Source organism: Acinonyx jubatus, chromosome C2, assembly GCF_027475565.1.
Source record: "Acinonyx jubatus isolate Ajub_Pintada_27869175 chromosome C2, VMU_Ajub_asm_v1.0, whole genome shotgun sequence".
NCBI lineage: Eukaryota > Metazoa > Chordata > Mammalia > Carnivora > Felidae > Acinonyx > Acinonyx jubatus.
Window position 1 is genome coordinate 143096301 of NC_069384.1, and position 19129 is coordinate 143115429.

Below are 19129 nucleotides of genomic sequence, written 5' to 3' on the forward strand. Positions count from 1 at the left end.
TTGGTCACAAGAACTGATGTATCAGCCACGGACATAATCTTTATTTTTTATTTGATTCATAAACAAGTCATATCTTTATTTGACCTGCCGGAGAGTAATAAGGAGCTGAAAGCAAATAGAACTCATTGACTCATGCCATTTTCAGCCTTCTAATCAAGTGAAAACAAGTGCCAAACATGTGTTGTTGTTGTTTTGTCATTATCTCTGTCTTCACACAAGATCGAAGGTTGTGTCCACAACAGAAACATTGACCAAGATTAGAGATGTGTCTGTCTGTCTCAGATTACCAACATATGACGCTAACTGGCCTTGCCAAAAGCCTTGATACTGATTTAAATTAATGACTAGTGGAATGCGAATAAATAAAAGGAAAGTGTCTTTGCACATAACTTAGCCAGCCTCAGAGTGCATAGACAGTCAACATTGTAGAATATTACAATCCTCTAAACAGTGCTTCTGGGCAGGTGTGGGTGTGCTAGGGGTGGGATCTCATGTTTCTTTATCCTCACACTGGGAGCTACTGGATAGTAAGGAGTTCTGCCACTGTGGTGTAGCCTACATTTTGGGAATCTTTACCTTCCTCTGTTGAAATCAGAACATAACACCAATGGATGCCTGTTTTCACTGGATAAATAATATCCCCACTCTAGAAAATGAGTTTACTGGTAAAGCATAAGTCACAATGCTGGTACGAAAAGTTCCATGTTATCAGTCCCTTTTCTCATTTTTATCTCTATTATTACTGATTTCTGAAAACCACAAGAAAAAGCAATCAAATTAATTCCACTTATTAGCTTGGAAAACTCTGGGTGCAAAATTTGACCATTCCACAACTCTATTTATTCTGATACTTAATCACTCTGAGTAATAAGATATGTTGGGGTTTTTTTTTGTTTTTTTTTTTTTTTTGTTTTTTTTACCTATTATGAAGAACATAGCCTACAGTAAAAGAAAGTGACATTCTCATAAGAATTAGCATTGGACCCAGGTACTCTTTTCTCTTATACTTAAATTTTTTTTTAATGTTTATTTTTGAGAGAGAGAGAGAGAGAGAGAGAGAGAGCATGAGCAATTGGGGAGGGGAAGAGAGAGAAAGGGAGACCCAGAATTCGAAGCAGACTCCAGGCTCTGAACTGCCAGCACAGAGCCCAAAGCGGGTTCGAACTCATGAACCGTATCACGACCTGAGCCAAAGACGGGCGCCTAGCCAACTGAACTACCCAGGTGCCCCTTTCATACTTAATAGACGTACATATAGACCACATTTTTGTGCATACCAAGTTTCTGTGTCTTTGCTTTCTATCTTTCAATTGTTTGTGCTGAGAACTTTATGCTACTGTCATCTGCCTCATTATTCCTCTAATTTTGTTTCTTAAGGAGTTTATGGAGTAATTGTCACTGGATATTTTCTTTGAAAACATTTCTCATATAATATTTCGTTTTATATGTTACTATTGAATTTACACGATGAATTCTAAGTTCTGTTTTACACATGTTGGAGTATGGATTAAATTTGTATTAGTTATCAAAAATTAGAAGTTTTTGGTCTTTCTTTGGTATAATATGACTTTAATTAGATCCTTCCTTTAAGTCAAAATTTTGGATGGAAATTTATTATTATTATTATCATCATCATCATCATCTTAAATTTATTCTCAAGTTAGCTAACATACAGTATAGTCTTGGCTTCAGGAGTAGATTCCAGTGATTCATCACTTACATACAATATCCAGTGCTCATCCCAACAAGTGCCCTCCTTAATGCCTATCATCTGTTTTCCCCACTCCTCAACATGATCAACCCTCAGTTTGTTCTCTGTATTTAAGAGTCTCTTATGGTTTGCCTCCCTCGCTGTTTTTATCGTATTTGTCTGACCCTTCCCCTATGATCGTCTGTTAAGTTTCTCAAATTCCACATTTGAGTGAAATCATTATATGTGCCTTTCTCTGACTGACTTATTTCACTTAGCATAATACCCTCCAGTTCCACTGGATGGAAATTCTTAAAGCCAGCAGCTTTAGGAAGTCTATGTATAGAAAAAAAACTGTTTTTTCTCCATTTCCAAATCTATAAGGAGCTGTAATTCTAGGCTTTTGCTACATTGTGCATGTTTTATAAACTTGAACAATTTGTTTCCCCATTATCAGCTGAAATTTTGGGTTCTATTTGATGTTTGTTTTAAGTAGAGTGATGGCATATTTATTTTTAAATCATATACATATATATGACATTTATATGTTAATAAAACTTTTGATATGATGATTTCACGGAGACAGCTTTTATCATTACTAGTTAATGCTATGCTTTTTGCTTTGATGAGGATGCATAGTTTAGTTTCTTACATGTTTCTGTTGTGATTCTAGTAAAGATATGATCAAATCCATGTTGTTAATGTTCTGCCCTCAAAGAGTTTAAAGTAGACCCAGAGTGTTTGTACCTCAAGGAATGACGACATAAAGATACGTTCTTTTTAAGAAGTTCTTTATTGGCTAATGAACGAAAAGGTTCTCTTTGAGTACTATTTTTCCTTCCAGAAGTTCTTCTGTTTCCTTTACTGTTCTTCCATTAGATCATGGAGATTTCCTAAAGCAGTCCACACATTCTGCCCACATACTCCCTCCCACATGGTGTTTGTTCTCTGGTCCTAGCAGCTGCGACAGAGACATCAGGAAATTTGTTTTCTGTTTTCCCAGGGCATTCTTAGCTTCTTTACTACTCAGGCAAAGAAACTCTTTCCTTTGTTTATGTCTTCTGGGATGTCGGGAGCATTAAATAATATTTCAACTAAGGTCACATCCATTTTGTGATGCAGTAGGGTGCTTGAGGTGGCTGGTGTAAGAGACGCTCACTAAATTCTCAGAAATGTTGTGAGCTGGTTGTTGAAATGTTAGTAGGTTAAAATCAGCCCCTGTAGGAGTAGTCACATGACGAAGATCAGCAAAGTTATACATCAGAGCTTTGGATTTTGTTTTTTCCTCAGAGAACTGGAATATCAGCACTGATTCCAAGAGAGTTTTCTGTTTTGATCCCCCACCCCAGCCAATTTGCTCTACTGAATAGAACAAACTCTTGAGTCTTCTCTTGAGGAAGCAGAGGAATGGTCTCTCCTAGAAAACTCTTTTAGTGGTTATACTTTGGAAAAGGCTTTCCTGTCTGTTTGCTAAAGTATACATAACATTTTCCAGACCGAAACAAAACAAAATAATTTTCTGGAATATTGGAGATGTGTAGTAAATACCTTGGAATATATACATGTATGACTATCCCATTTTTATTCTATAGAGTATTTGTTTCAGTTACCCTAGGGCACATATCATACAACTTATTAGAAATTAGGGAGGTAATTAAACTTAAATAAATGGTTTAAGTAATTGTTTACCTACAAAATATCCTTGCAGGGCAACAATTTTTAAAAACCTAATTATTTTTAGAGTTAGAAGCTATGAAATGAGTATAGTTTATTTTCTGTATGTAAAAGTCGATTCAGTTAAGCACATGGACATTTAGTAGTCAGCGTGTTATTTCACTGATATAAGCTGGTTCCACTGGCAATCACATATGTCTTATTTTAATAAGTACTTTCACAATCTGTAGTTATTTTCCTAGAATTTGTTTATGCTAAGAATGACTTCCCTTGTGCAAGTTTCTGTGTGTCTTAAAAAGTTCTTCTATTAGTCTTCTCATCAGTTTATCTGAAGGCAATCAGTGTCAGCAGCTCAAATAGTACTAACTGAGCCTAATATCTCATGGAAGAATGGCATTTCTTGATTTTTCAACCCAGAGAGTTGCAGTTTGACAAGCATCGATGGACTTTTTACTTTGGAGTGCAAGATTTTACACTAGGCAAACCAGAGTTTGTTAGGTCATTCAGTAGACCAACCAAAATTTCCTCTTCTTCAAAAAAGCATTATTGTTCATGATAACAATGGTTATTGTAAAATGCTTTAGAATTTATATAATTATAATTGTAAGCGCCCTTAGAGAGCTTATTGTGTGCCTGGCTTTATTCTCAGTGCTTTATACATAAGCATTCATTTGAAATGTCTAACAGTCTTCTGAGGTAGTTATTATCCCTAGTTTCACAGATGAGGAGACTGAGGCAGAAGTGTTTAGGGAACTTGGCCAAGGCCATATGGAGAAAAAAGTAGTAAAGCAGGATTTGACCCTGGGTGGAATGGCTTCAGAATTTATGCTCTTAGTCACTATGCAGTAATAATACTTCCTTCTTCTTCTTGGGCCTTTGGAGAGTGTAGTAATCACGGGCAGATGCCCTCTATTTGCTGGTCTCTGAACTTTCAGTCACTTATTTAAAAAGAATAAGAATAATTTGGAGAAGGAAAAGCAGTACTGTCTTCTTATGGATACTTCATTTCCTTGATTACGGAAACTATCACTAGGCAAAATGAATCTCCAGTAATCACAAAACAAAGAGGATGCACTAGAAATTGGATATGTCTATATAATTTTTTAACATTCTCTAAGGTACATGGCAGACTGACTTAAAATATACTGGAAAAGGGAGTCTCCATATAGGTTACAAATAGAAGTTTGAATGTATAAACATCTCATGCATTTCTGATTTGAAAATTATAATAAATTAGTTAACAATATAAAATGCCTAATATTCATTTATTATAGGATTACTTTGGGTGAACTTGAGCATTAATTTATTCTCATAGTTATCATCTCATAGCCCCAAACACAATAAATGTTGAAATTATATTCCCAGAAAATTATCTGTGCAAGTGCTCCTTCCAGTTTTTATAATGAAGCAATTATTTTGCTTGTATTAATTGCTGTTGCATTTTTGATCTGTGTCCCAACATTGTCTTCTCGAGGAAATTATTGTGTTTTATAGTCCAAATTTCTTAGATTTAGGACTTTTGAGGCATAGGTTCTGTTTACACTTAATTTTGCTACATCAATAAAATATGAATGCATTGGCTAATAAAACAACATAACTATTTTATGTCATGGAATATAGGTTATTGTTTATGAATTTGCTGAATTGCCTCTGTAGTTCACTGTAAGAAAGCATTCTCCTCCCCCCCACCCCGGTTCAGTTTAGAGAGAAATAAGATTGGTAGCATAGCATACTATGTGGTTAGTAAGGGTGCTATTCTTTTAGGATATGTAGGTAAAGTAGATGATGTATTAAAAATACAGAACTTCCTCCCAAGCACGAAGCTTGAATCCCAAAGACAGAGACATTGATTCTCTAGCAGCAATTTATCTCTGTTGCTTCTCTTCCTTGAGATTAATAAATTTTATAATACAGATGAAACTTTGGTTTTGATTAAAAACAAATGAACCACATCTTGTTCTTCCCACACATTATATTTTACTTTCTGGGAATATCTTTTAATAATTTCTACTTTTGGTCAAGGAAGCTATCAGTTGATAGATTTTATATGCCAAAATCAAGACCCACTCCTGAAGGAGAAAAAACTTAAATATGTTCTCTACTGAAAGGAGATTAGTCGCACTTAAAAAACAAAAACAAAAACAAAAACAACCTCTGAATAGCAGCACAGAAATCATGACCATTATTTTGCTCAGCACATTTAGGTACTGTAGATGTACAGTATAGTCTGGGGAGATGATGCCTGGTAACTGTAAGAATGAGCTACATCAGGTCTGTGCAATTGAACTTTATGCGATGATGTTCTGTCTTCCTGTCCAATATAGTAGCTAGTAGCCACATGTCTTTTTTTAATTTTCTAATGTTTATTTATGTATTTTGAGAACAAGAAAGTGTGTAAGCATGGGGAGGGGCAGAGAGAGAGGAAAGAGGGAATCCTAGTCAGGTTCCACGCTGATGTTGGGCTCATCTCATGAGAAGTGAGATCCTGACCTCAGCTGAAATCAAGAGTTGGACGCTTAACCAACCGAGCCACCCAGGTGCCCCAGTAGCTACGTGTTTTTGAACACTTAAAACATGGTTAGTATTACTGAGGAACTGAAGTTTTAAAATTTTAATTAATTCACATCAATTATATTTAAATTTAAATAGTTATGTGGGACAGGTGGCTACCATATTGGATTGCACATATTTAGAGTTAAATCTGGAATTAACCGGAGTAAAGACTGCCTTACTTCAGGCGCTGAATTTGTCACGGAGTAGCTGAACAACCTTTAAAGGTCATTGAAACTCTGTATTCTCATCTTCAATATGGGGGTAGCCATATACATACCTCCTAAAGTATAAATCAATTAATATAAAGTTCTTAGAACAATGCCTCATGTATATTATATAATCATTATACATCAGTCATTGCTATTCTTGTTAAATATTTTATAACCTTCTGTGGATATTTAATTATATAGAAACGAAGAAGAGGGGTAAATGAAATAGGTCTAAAATAATAACAGGAAATGCTACAAAATGGGGTGGAACTTCAGGTGACTCTAGATGAATATGTGAGATTTAGATACATAGAAAATAATCATAAATGACCATATGTTCTAAGTTTCTTTGGACGGTCTCAGTTGATTCCTTGTGTCCTGATATAATTATCAACATCTCCCTATTTTGCTCTCCAAAGTACCCCAGTTTATAAGATACATTTTAGAGTCACCCTAGAATAAGGTATAAGAATGCAGACTAGGCATTCTAAGTGAAGGGAGGAAGACAAAATAAGGCATAGATTCAGATAGGAGCATGGTGTGGCAAGGAATGTGAGTGAGCCCTGGGAAATCGAGGAAAACAGGGTGAGATAGGGACTGGAGAGACATTTTGGAAGCAGTAGGAAAGCCTCAATAAAGGGATAAGGGTTTACTGCACTTGTTCTTTATCCTATTATTGAGTTGCTCTTAAGTCAACATGGATTTACTTTCAGAAAAAGTGAATTCTGATTTAATTGGACAGAATCATTTAGTGTATCAAAAGAGCCTTAATGCCATTTGATGTTCCAGATGGCCTTCCATCATTGATAGCAATTATTGCTACACATGGTTTGAAACAAAATGCTTCATTTCTATCACCCATTAGCTACTAGTAACCAACCCGGTCATTTGATTGGTTTATATGGAAAGTGGTCAAGTAGAATGAGTGGAAATGGTTCATTATATCTGTTTTCATTGACTGAAGAAGGAAATTTTGAGAGTGTTCATTTAGTCGCAATAAAGTACGAGGTCCACCTATCTTGCAGTGGTGCCCTTTAAGTTGTATGAATTGTGCTTCTCTGTTTTGGATAGCATACATGATACAGCTAGGACAACTAATTGTTGGCGATATTACTGATCGTAGTTTTAGGGAAACATTGTTGGATTATGAAGCATAGAATATTGCAAAAAACTAAGAAAATAGTCAAAATAGAGATTATGGGGAAAAACTAAATGAAAAAATTAAGTAAACATGTAAGGCACAAGAATGTGACCCGAGTGTAATTGTTGGACTGTAAGATCTCCTCTTTATCTCTGATTGCATTAGGAATTGAGTTGCTGACCATTGGCTATCCTAGAGATCTCCACAAGCAGTTATGACCTGTTCTGGATTTCCAGTCTTGTCCTGGTGATTCTAGCTCATTACAAAAGGAAGTGTTTGAGTTGATCTCGGAGACATTCCTGGGACAAACAGAACAGAGGCCCCATCCAGGGTTTACAGTCACTTTGATATTTCTGGGGAATTCTAACCATTACTATTTGTGGTGTAGATGCCATTGTAATCTCCACCTTGGGTACCAATCATGGCTTATTTTATTTATTTATTTTTTTTTGCATGAGGAATCAATCCTTATTAATACTGGAATCATGAGCTGTTTGGGATTATTTTCTAAGTGTAGACTTGAACTTTTACATGAATGGTGTAAGTAGCCCAAATTTTGAGCTATATTTTGAGCTAAATTTTGAGTATATTTTAATTTTGTTTATTTTTCCTTAAAGAGATCACGAGTTGGCCAAATTAAAAGATGGATAGGAGCAAAGACCAGATGTCACTGGCATTTGGAGAACTGAGCAATCTTTATAAAAGGCCAGTGGCATCATTTATAGCAGCCACTCTCCTGTAGCTTGTAAATTTGTTAATGAAATTGGTTTATAGGTGCTTGTAATGAACAATAACTAGTTTACTTGTGTTTGCAAGTACCATGAATTTTAAAATGTCATTTAATATTTAAACCTCTGAATGGAATTCAATGACTTTAGATTAATCCTATTTGTAAATAGCACAGAGCAATGTGTGATTATGCAATCTGGTGAGGTTTTTAAAAACTAATATTTACAGCAAAAGTGAATCTCATCCTAACAGAATTTTAATAATACCTCAGTAGTGATTTGGAAATACCTTGAAACTAATTAGCCTTTCAATCCACAATGATTGTTTCATCAGTGCTTAGTTATTACTTTTTGGTTCTTGATGAAAATGACAAACCACAGTTCTGGTGACATAGTTTCATCTCAAGAATAGTGGCTCCCATGCTTAAAAAATCAATGATTGACTCTGGCAGCACCCCTTAAAGGTAAATTACTCCAAGTAGGATTGAGAGAGTAGTGTTTCTTTTAAGGATCTGCCTCATGATGGTGCTGATGAAAATGATAAGATCAACAAGTGTTTATTGAGTATTGACTCTGTGTCAGGCACGATGCTAAATATTTTATGTGTAATTTATATATTAAAGCCTCACAACAGTCTTAGGTGAGATCATCGAAATTCCTGTTTTACCCGTGACTAGAGGTTTAAGTGCCTAGTTAGGGGTAGAGCAGGATTCTCAGAGGGCAATGTGGAGCTCTTAAACACCGCACCACCACTGTTGACAGTGGCTGTTACCAAAAACTGTTAACAGAGAATATGCAAATGATTGCCTTTTGTGAGGAGTCTTGTCCTTTATTGCTCATTTCCATGTCTGATCCGTGGGTAGGAAAAGAGAAGTGGGGCAGGTTTTCACCAAACTCTGTTATGAAAGGTGGATTTGGAACCATTGTTTTCTATAATTGTATTCTAGACCAATGGAGGGGCAATTGTCCAGCATAAAACCGCAAAGCGTCAATATATGTGCTTCATGAAACCATGGCTAAAATTGCATGTCTTGCCTTATATATTAATTTAGCTGCATTGATTATTGCTTGCATAGACAATACGCACATCCTCATTTAAGGCTATGATAGGCACTCCAGTGAGTGCTGCAATTCTTGCCGTGTCTACTTGCTCGTATTGTGTTCCCACTAGAGGCGAGGTGTGCAGAAGCAAGGTTATGTAGAAATTATACTGTCTGGGAGAGGAATTCAATAGCCTGCAGCAGTGTTAATCCACCGAGCAATGGATTGCATGTGTATGTGCAGGCTAAATAATGTATGATTTAAGACAGGAATGTGGTTTGTATTCATTTTTGGATAGTAAAAGACTTGGCATGTCGGTCCCATGGGAGACTTTATCCAGGGCTTTACCCTTGAGTGGATAAAAGAGTACAAATTCTGTTGCACTGGAGATGAATGAAAACAAATTGGGGAGACCATCAGCAGAACAGACTGCTGTGTGAGGGAGTCCAAGGCTACTCCAAAAAACCACCAGACCAACTGCTTCAGGATCCTGCCAGCAACCAGATGCCGGGAATAGAATTGACTGCAGTTTGGCATCAAGGCCCTGTGATTCCCAGCCAACGGGAATTGCATGCAAAAAATATTTTAAATTCTCTTTGTAAAAGAGTTATGTTTTCAATAAGAGGAAGAAGCGTGTTTCAGACCTCGTCTGCTGCAAATGAAATGCGGCGTACCAGTGTCTTAGTGACGGAGGGCAGAGGCACGCAGAGATGAGTGCCGTATATACTTGGGGATAAGAAGTTGAACTTGGGTCAGTAGATGTGGTTTTTCAATGCAGTAGGTTGTAGGCCACTGAGTTATTATTATTATTCCATTTCCGGGTCCTGTGCTGGTATTCGTTTTTCAAGGAGAGGGGCTGGATCTGTTCTAGGCAGTGATTGCCAACCAGGCACACTTTTACCCTCATAGAGGACATTTGACAATACCTGGAAACATTTTGGGTAGCCACACCCTGGGGGGAGGGTAGTACACCTGCCATCTAGTAGCAAAGGACAGGGGTGCTGTTCAATATCCTACAATGCACAATATAGCCCCACGACAAGGAATTACCTCGTTCAAAATGTCAGTAGTGACCCTGGCTTAAGATGGTCTGGCTGGTGTGTGTATATTACATCCCTGCCTTCAGACATGTTCAGCTAATATGTTTCATACTGTATAAAAGATGATTTTTAATGATTTACTTTACCCTCTTGAAATGTGAACAGCATTTATTGAACATATCAAACACTTTGTGTTAAAATAAAGTTGGGGAAAAAAAAGAGAAAACAAATAAAACTACAACTCATATCCCTCTCCAGTTTACCTCCAAAATATGTAGGGGTCAAAAGCCAAACCAACCTCCATCCAAACCTATATACACAAATCACACATTTTAGAAGAATGTAGGAGGACCCGGTTGATTCACTTTTCAAACTTGAAAAATGAGGCATATTAACAAAGCACACTAAATGAATCAGCTGTTGTAGGATGATTTGCAAGCCGGTTCATTTTCCTGTTATCAAATAACATCCCCTGAATCTTGACCAAGGAACCCATTTGTTTGATGTTATTTGAAAAACTCACCACCTTGCTTGCTTCTGATGGTCACTTCCCCTTTGACATTAAATTTTAAGATGGACTTCATTTAAATTCTGATAGAGGAAAGGCCTTATTAACCTCCATTTTGGCTAGATGCTGTTTACCATCCTTGTTCGATTTCTCCCCCGTATACTTGGATGCAGGAGAGCTTTTGTTCGTGCCTTCTTCCAAAGCTGATGGCAAAAAAGCCGTTTGTGTTGGCGCCCATGTCATTAATAGGTGAAGTTCTGTTGTGCTGGTGGGGGCTGCATGGCCCCTGGAGTCCAACTTTCTAGGGTCAAAGTGGGGCTCCCACTGTGTGACCTTGAGAAGGTCATCTGTCCATTTTGCACTTTGGTTTTCTCATTTATGTTTGAGAAGAATATCGTTTGCCTCATTGGGCGGTTATATACAATGCCTATTAGGAAGCACGCAACAAATGTTACCTATAATTATTAGAATCGTTATCTTCTAAAATGGATGTCAAGTCATTTGGTTTAGTTGCCCAAAGAAAACACTGGGTACTGATCCACTGATGTAGTAGCCCCAACATGTGGTTTAGAGATTTTCAACCCCCATCCCATGATACTTAACAGACCCTCCCAGCAGACCATGGTCCCAACAGACCATGAATAAACACCTGAGGAAAATCTGCGTATTTGCCAAGCGTGTGCAGGTTCAAGAGAAATCCTATCTCCCTCCTCCATCAGAGTGCCATCTGAAGGTCCTCTTCTGAAAATCTGCCGTTTTCACTGGTTCTAACCAAGCTGACACTGCAGATTCATAGCAGCTCCCTGCCCTGCTACGGCACCGTGTAACAGTGTTCAGTAACCCTGGACTGTAAGTCCTCACCGCTCCTAAATAGGATTTATAAAGTATGACTTTGAGCAATATAGCAAAGTCCATTTTATCTGAGGGAAAATAAATTCTTTTTTTTACTAACATTTAAACATTTCTTCCTGGGTGCCTCAAAATGATTTAAAAGCTAATCAATGATAAAACCCCAAATCCATTTGAAGACAAAGAATCGAGGACGGAATCAGAGCCACTTTTAATTAGGAAAGTGGTTGCTGTGACCCATTCACCTCTAAAGATTATTGCTTCTTTTTTTTTTTTTTTTTTTTTTTTTTGTAAAGATGCTGTAGTGTGGTCATTTGTCTCTGGTACCAGGGCATACAACATTGCTTTTGCTTTTCACAAATTAATTCATTTAGGCCTGTGCATTTGTCAGACGTTCCAGGAGACTTCTGCCAATGTTTTGTTGATTAAAAGATGTGTGTTTGCAACGTGGGAGGAGAGGAGGGAATTTATAATTCTTAAAACCAAAGGATGATTTACAGCGCAAACCACTACCTGAATCATTCAGTATATCATCAGCAGATAAATGAAATATTAAGGAGTAGTGAGAATGTAGGCATTCCGTCTTAAAATCTCTGGATTGATTGGTTCAATAACACTGAGAAAGTCTACCTCTTTCAGCAGAACTTCTAAAAAAAATTTTTTTTTAATGTTTATTTATTTTTGAGAAGAGAGAGACAGAGCACGAACGGGGGAGGGTCAGAGAGAGGGAGACACAGAATCTGAAGCAGGTTCCAGGCTCCGAGCTGTCAGCACAGAGCCCAACACAGGGCTCGAACTCACGGACGGTGAGATCATGACCTGAGCTGAAGGTGGATGCTTAACTGACAGAGCCACCCAGTCGCCCCTCAGCAGAACTTCTGGAATTCACAAACAAGAATATGACACAGATAACCCCTTTTGATTGTGTATTTTTTTTCAACGGGCTTTTGAAATACATCATTTCTCCACAACAGGCTGGTGTTTGGATCTCTATTTGTAAATTATATACCTCATTTCCATGCATACAAGTAGCCTATAGTCGTCCCAGCTTTGATTTGCTTTTGACTGTTTCATTTTTTTTTCCTAGTAAATACATTGGGCACTTTGGAGGGTACATTTATTGTTTTAAGCACCATGCAATTTACTAAATGATATTCTGGCTATGGAGGGTGGCTGCGGGGGGTGGATAATTAAGTAAACACATATTGACCATCCTATAGATGAAAATTTCTTATTTGATCATTCAGGGACTCAGTCTGAGCTGGTCCGTCAGATCTATGATACATAAAGCTGAAGATGTGATTTTATTTTGGCTCCCTGATAGTTTTAAAAGCTATGCCATGGGGAAATCTGCTTTTAACAAAGCCTCATTTTAAAAGAAGCCTGAGTACAGAATGGAATTCAAAGAATTTGGAGAGAGGGGAGGTGAAAGTGGTAACAAACAGCTTTTAAAAAGCCCTGCAAAATTTAAGAAAATAAAGCACATGCAGGAAGTGAAAGATAAATCTCATCTGTCCCATTGGGAGGTACAGGGACCAGGGCATTACTGTAGCAGGGATGTGTTAAAACCTACTAAGTGCAGGGCATGTAAAGAGATAGAGCTTAAGTGTTATGGGGTGTCCATGGAGCGAAATGGATTTCTTAGTCCACCAAGGCAGACTAGTTTTTCATGCCAGCCAAGAAACTTCATGCAGCTTTATGCATATATTAAATTCCAAAAGGCAATGGATGTATGTCATTTTTATCAAACATTGGGAACAGAAAGTATTCTCCTGTGTAATTTGTTGTAAAATCCCACATTAAAAATGTTGGTAGCAGATTAAGTAATACCTAATGTTTACTTGAAATGTTTGTTTCAAAGAAGGAGGCTCTGGGTTCTGTCCCACCTCCCCATTCCTTAAAGGAACTGCCCAGGATACTCTAGAACAGTGTGCCTTTGCATTTGACCGTCTGTCTTATTCTTCCTCCACTTTCCTCCCTAAGAGGAAAGCATGGGCCAGATGGTGGATATGGTGGATCCACAAGGTGGACCAGATCCCGGCCTAGGAGGCAGTGAGAATTCAGAGGAAAGGATGCTTCTAGAAACTTGTCCAAAAATTTGGTAGCTGACTGTATTTCGAGATTTAGAATTAAAGAACAAGTGAAGCTGACCCCAAGGCTTCTAGCATGGGGGCTAGATGGATGTCAGCAACACCAGAGAGAAATGGGGTCGTTGTGCTGGGTGTCTGGGGTGGGGACTTGGGAGGTGAGAGGGCAGAGATAATGAGTTTCATTTGACATGTTGTAGCTAAGAGGCATTGTCTTGTAGCCACTTGGAAATATGGACTGGGGCAAATCTGATCATTCTGAAAAGTGTAAGACTGAGTATTATAGCAAGAAACAAGGCTGGTGCTGCTAAAACTTGGCCTTTTACCACTGTGGGCTAAGTGCTGTGTTCATTCAATTTGTACTGTATATGTTGTAGACTAAGTATTTCTTAAGCATCTACTTGCCATCTGTTAAATACACACCTTCACCCCTGATAGAACAGCTAATGTGTCTTCAGGTTAAAACTCAGCCCAAAATCTCCCCACTGGAATCTTAATAGGTGTTACCTTTAGGTAACATTCTAGGTGACGACTGAGAATATCTGGGATAGTTATATAGCCTAACGTTACTGGCAAGACAGATATGAGCTACAAATGTTATCATTGTTGTTACTCTGGCATTTTTGTTTTTGCTAACATTTATTTTGCACTTTCTAATTTCCAGGAACCATTTGGTTTACATTAGCTCATTGAATTTATATAGAGACCCTGTGACATACTACTGAGAGTAGTATTTTTATCCTCCTCATATTAATGAGAATGTTGAGTCTTAGAGAGGTGAAGGCACCATCGAAAGGTCACACAGCCAGTAAGAGACACAGCGGGAATGCAAACTCAGCCCGTGTAATTTAAGAACTTGTGAAGATAGGCCCATTTGACAAAGAAATGAAGTACATAATGAGCACCGTGTCTACTAATTCTGGCACGTATATTCACATTGTATATTCTCAGTTGCTAGGGATCATTTTATCATTTTACTCTGTTATAAAACAGTTTGACAAGTTAGAGCAGTGATTTTCTACCGGGGGAGAGCAGTGGTTCTTTCCCCGGGGACACTTGGCAGTGTGTGGAGAAATTTTGGTTGTCACAACTAGGGGATGGCTACTACTAGAATCTGGTGGCTAAAGGACAAGGTTACCGCTACCATCCCACAATGAGCAATGTAGGACGCACAGTGTAATGAACAAAAGGCCCCACAGCAAAGAATTATCCCAAGTTGTCAGTAGTTCCCGGATTGAGACCCTCGACTAGAGTAACCTAAAGGGGGTCTTGACTGCATCGAGAGAATGGCGGCTCAGTGTCACAAAACACAGGACGTTTGCCATGAAGAAGCAGATTTGGGAGTGGTAGAAAGGGATGAGGTCCACTCATCCGTCCGTTTGGCCCTTCCTAGATTCGCTATTCATAGAGTGATTCCTGTGTGTCAGGAATTATATTGGAGAGTGATGGGGAGGGCAGCAATATGAGGCAGTTTTTTTGTTTGTTTGGTTTCGGTTTTGTGTTTTGGAGAGGAGGGGACAAGGAGTGGAGACAAAGCAAAGACGTGTGGCTCGTTAAAGGTGAGCTAGGGGCAGAGCTTTGGTGCCAAGAGCAAACTACGTTCTTCTCGTGGGGAGGGAGGTAACGTGTGAGTTTACACCTCTAGGGAAAATCACAGGGGACTGATTCAGAAGGCATATGCCACTGTCAGGAGCACCTGGGAACTTCTTTCTGCCCCATTTAGGGCTAACTTATGCCGATCCAAGTGCAGGGCCAGAGTGGGGGAATGATGTTCTCAGAAGCGTACAGGGTAGTGACATAAAAATGTGTGTGCATGTGTGGATCAGAGAGGCCGAGAAGCCTGCATTGCTTTCGAGCTGCGCTGCTGGCCTGTGAATAGGTGCTGGCTTTGTTTTTCCAGTAACAGCCTTTTCTGTTTCCAGCAGTCCTATGCACCAGCTCCCCACCCCATGGCACCTCCCAGCCCCAGCACAAACAGCAGCAGCAACAACAGCAGCAGCAACAGCAGCGGGGAACAGTTGAGTAAAACCAACCTGTACATTCGAGGCCTTCCTCCAGGCACCACTGACCAGGACCTAATCAAGCTGTGCCAACCGTAAGTGCCCTCTGCTCTCCGCGCCGCTCCTCTTCTCCGCGCTGGCTCACGTGGGCTCAGTCCACACAGGACTCGGTATTGCGCTCGGTACACCCCTTTATTGGTGCCTCAGTGAGGTAGACTCCACCGTACAAATGGGACTTAAGTTTGAAATCTAAGTCCAGCTGATGTTAGCGAATGGAGTTGGTGTTCTTTCCGTTAGGGGTGGGGTGGAGGTCCCTGAGCAGACGTGCCTGGGAGTGCTGGCCGATATGCATGTATTGACCGAAAAGATGATGAGCAAGCAGACCCCATGTGGCTGGTGGGATCAGTAACGAATCTCATAAAGGTAGCTGCTTTTGGGGGTGGAAGTATTAGTGAAGGCAATCTTGAAAATTTAGAAACAGTTGCTTTCAGGATGGTTGCCTCCTCCTGTGTTGCAAAGCTTTTCTGGCCAGTTCTCAGTAAATAGAAGTTCAGCCAGGACCAGGTAATTGGGGAATTATAAAACTAGTACTTTGGTTTCCTTGAAACATCCACTTCCACATCCAGTGAAGCTATTTCCCACCAAGGCCATGAACCATACTCACCAAGTAGTTTTGGATTTGCTAGGAAATGTGGCAGTGACGAACATGCCCTTCCAAAGTGTTTTTGTTAATCTATTATCTACGAACACTTAGGTTATTAACAGTCTTCTGTGCAAATAGAATACACATATTTATGTGTGCCCTCCAAATAAAATTAATAAGGGATACTGAATTACAACTCATGGACCTGTATTTGTAGATTGCTGTATGATTATTTTTCAAGTAATATCAGTACAGCTGTTGGTCATTTGAGTGTGCCTTAGCTGGGTATTTTTAAATTTGGGAAACTGTTACTCAATTCTGCTTTTTCTCTTTTGCAATGCTTTTACAAGAAGGTTGAGAGGATATTTATTTTGTAAATTTTCCAACCTCTAAAATATTGGAAGAGGAAAACAAAGCAGACAGTATTTATTTGTCTTTGTTCTGGATCCGAAGGTTGGGAACAAATAGCAAAACACCAGGAAGTGGCTGATAAACCAAAACACAAATACATAACTGGATAATCAATTGGTAAAGCAATATGTAGATTACGGTGGGAGAGCCATTTTGCTGTTGACTACCTCGATTTGTGACGGGGTGGAGCAAAACTTTGACAAATAAATATTTAAAGGGAGTTGTGTAAGCAAAACGAATGTGCTAGGGCTAAGGCATAGAAATGTAGGTTAGGCTTTGATCAGTAAAAGGTTGGGGTGGAGAATTGGAAGGTAAATAATTCAACTTTTTCCTGTTGTTAGAAAAATCTAAACTATTTTGAAGAGTAAGGACTCTGTAAATGCGAAAGATTGTGGTCTTTATGTTAAAACCTTCAGAAGTATCTCTTAAAGGATGCTGATAGGAAAAGGGATAGCTATTATCTTTGACTCTTATTGGGATCTCATTTACAAAAAGAATATTGATGGATTTAAGGAAGATTTTTTTCTCATTGCTCCCTATCACTCAAAGAGTTTAGTGAAGCACAGACAGATAAAGATAAAGGTAAAGATTCCCTAGGCCTGGGGTGGAGACTAAAAATATGCATTTCTAACAGTCTCTCTGGCATTGTTGATGCTGCTTACTTTTTTTTTTTTCTTTTTAAAAACTTTAACGTTTATTCATTTCTGAGAGACAGAGAGAGACAGAGCATGAGCGGGGAAGGGGCAGAGAGAGGGAGACACAGAATCTGAAACAGGCTCCAGGCTCTGAGCCCCAACGCGGGGCTCAAACCCTTGAACGGCGAGATCCTGACCTGAGCCGAAGTTGGACGCTCAACCGACTGAGCCACCCAGGTGCCCCATATGCTGCTTACTTTTGAGAAGCACTTCTTTCTTCAATAATATGAAAACCACTGACTATGTCTAATACGGAAAGTTTCACTTAATTTATGAAGGTAGCTGAGGTAGAATCCTGTGTATTAAAGCCCACTCAGCCACTGTGTGATCTGGGGGCAAGTCATTTACTCTCTGAGCCTCAGTCTCCTCTTACAAGAGAGTAGGTTGACTTTGACTATCTGTAGGTGTCCCTGTACTTCCAGTGGCATGCCGGTACTGCCTTTGGTGCATTAGAGTCAATTGTTAAATATTCAGGAATTCTGTGTGTGATGTGTTATAGACTCAGTGGCTTGAAGACAGCCATGACGGGCATATCTACATCAGAAGAACCAACAAGCCCTAGAAATAAGATTTTTAATTGTATATTATGTTTTCGGAGAGCTGGCTTAGGAACATACCACTGATGTAGCATTATACTACAGATGTCTGTGTCAGTGTCCACATTTGATAGAATGTTGCCAGAAATAGATAAATGGAAGTGTTACCTAAAAACCAGTATTGGTGGTTTTGGTGTTGTTGTTTTCAAGTTTATTTATTTTGGGAGAGAGAGGGGGAGCATGTGAGTGGAGTAGGAGCGGAAAGAGAGGGAAAGAGCATCCCAAGCAGGCACAGAACCTGATGTGGGGCTCAGACACACAAACCATGAGATCATGACCTGAGCTGAAATCGAGAGTCGGATGCTCAACCCGCTGAGCCACCTGGGTGCCCCAGCCTGCATTGGTGTTTTGAACTCAGGAAAGAGATTTAGTGACACAGAGAGGTTATTTTTGAGGAAAGAAGTTGTGTTAATGTTCTTACGTGCATGTGAGAAATTTAGAGAAGGCTAAGAGCACAGAGGGTACTGGTTACTTGTTCATGTTAGTTTTTGCTGGGTAATAAGATTGGACCCATGCTGTTGTTATTATAAACGTGTCTGTGGGTTCTACAGTTACTGAAGTGGTCTGGACCTGGAGTTTATTGCTCAGATTATTTTTCCTAGAGAATTTTGAGGAACTTATGTGATCAAGCCACACAATACAATGGGAATAGCTGTGCACCAAGAGATCAGGTTTTCAGCCCTGGTTCTGCCATCAGCTGAGGGTGTGGCCTTGGACTCATGGCTTGTTTTCACCCTAATTTTGGTTTCCCTTATGTATAAAATAATGGGTTTCCACTTGATAATGCTTTAAGCTTCTCTCATGCTAAACTTCTGATATTTCGTTGAGATCCTCATTATTATTTAGTGGTACAATGTGCTCCTGGATACTTCTGTCTCTCTCACTAATCCCCTTTTATAGTTTTGGCAGGGTCACAGCCCGAGTCGATTCAGCTGTATCGGTATGGCCTGATGTGTAGGGACACCTGTGGTAAGAGATCCATGCAGGTCACTTGTAAAATCCCTTTTCCTCTCTTGTAGAGTTGGTCTCTCGCATTGGCCATTAGTATTTCTTTTTTAATATACACATGTATTAAAATTTTTTTTTAATCTTTATTTTTACTTTTGAGAGAGAGACAGAGTGTGAGCAGGGGAGGAGCAGAGAGAGAGGGAGACACAGAATCCAAAGCAGGCTCCAGACTCTGAGTGGTCATCACAGAGCCTGTCATGGGGCTCGAACTCACGAACTGTGAGATCATGACCTGAGCCGAAGTCGGACGCTCAAC

General features: G+C 39.2%; 1 protein-coding gene across 9 annotated transcripts in view; it reads left to right on the forward strand.

The window, feature by feature from the left end:
* Window positions 1–19129, forward strand: part of RBMS3 (RNA binding motif single stranded interacting protein 3) — a 1316996-nt gene that overhangs the window by 738930 nt on the left and 558937 nt on the right. For 7 of the 9 annotated variants that reach the window (XM_053221878.1, XM_053221882.1, XM_053221883.1 and 4 more), the window contains exon 5: window positions 15443–15615. In XM_053221878.1, the coding sequence (XP_053077853.1) occupies window positions 15443–15615 (173 nt within the window). The remainder of the gene's footprint in view (window positions 1–15442; window positions 15616–19129) is intronic. The other 2 variants (XM_053221880.1, XM_053221885.1) reach the window with 1 other exon arrangement.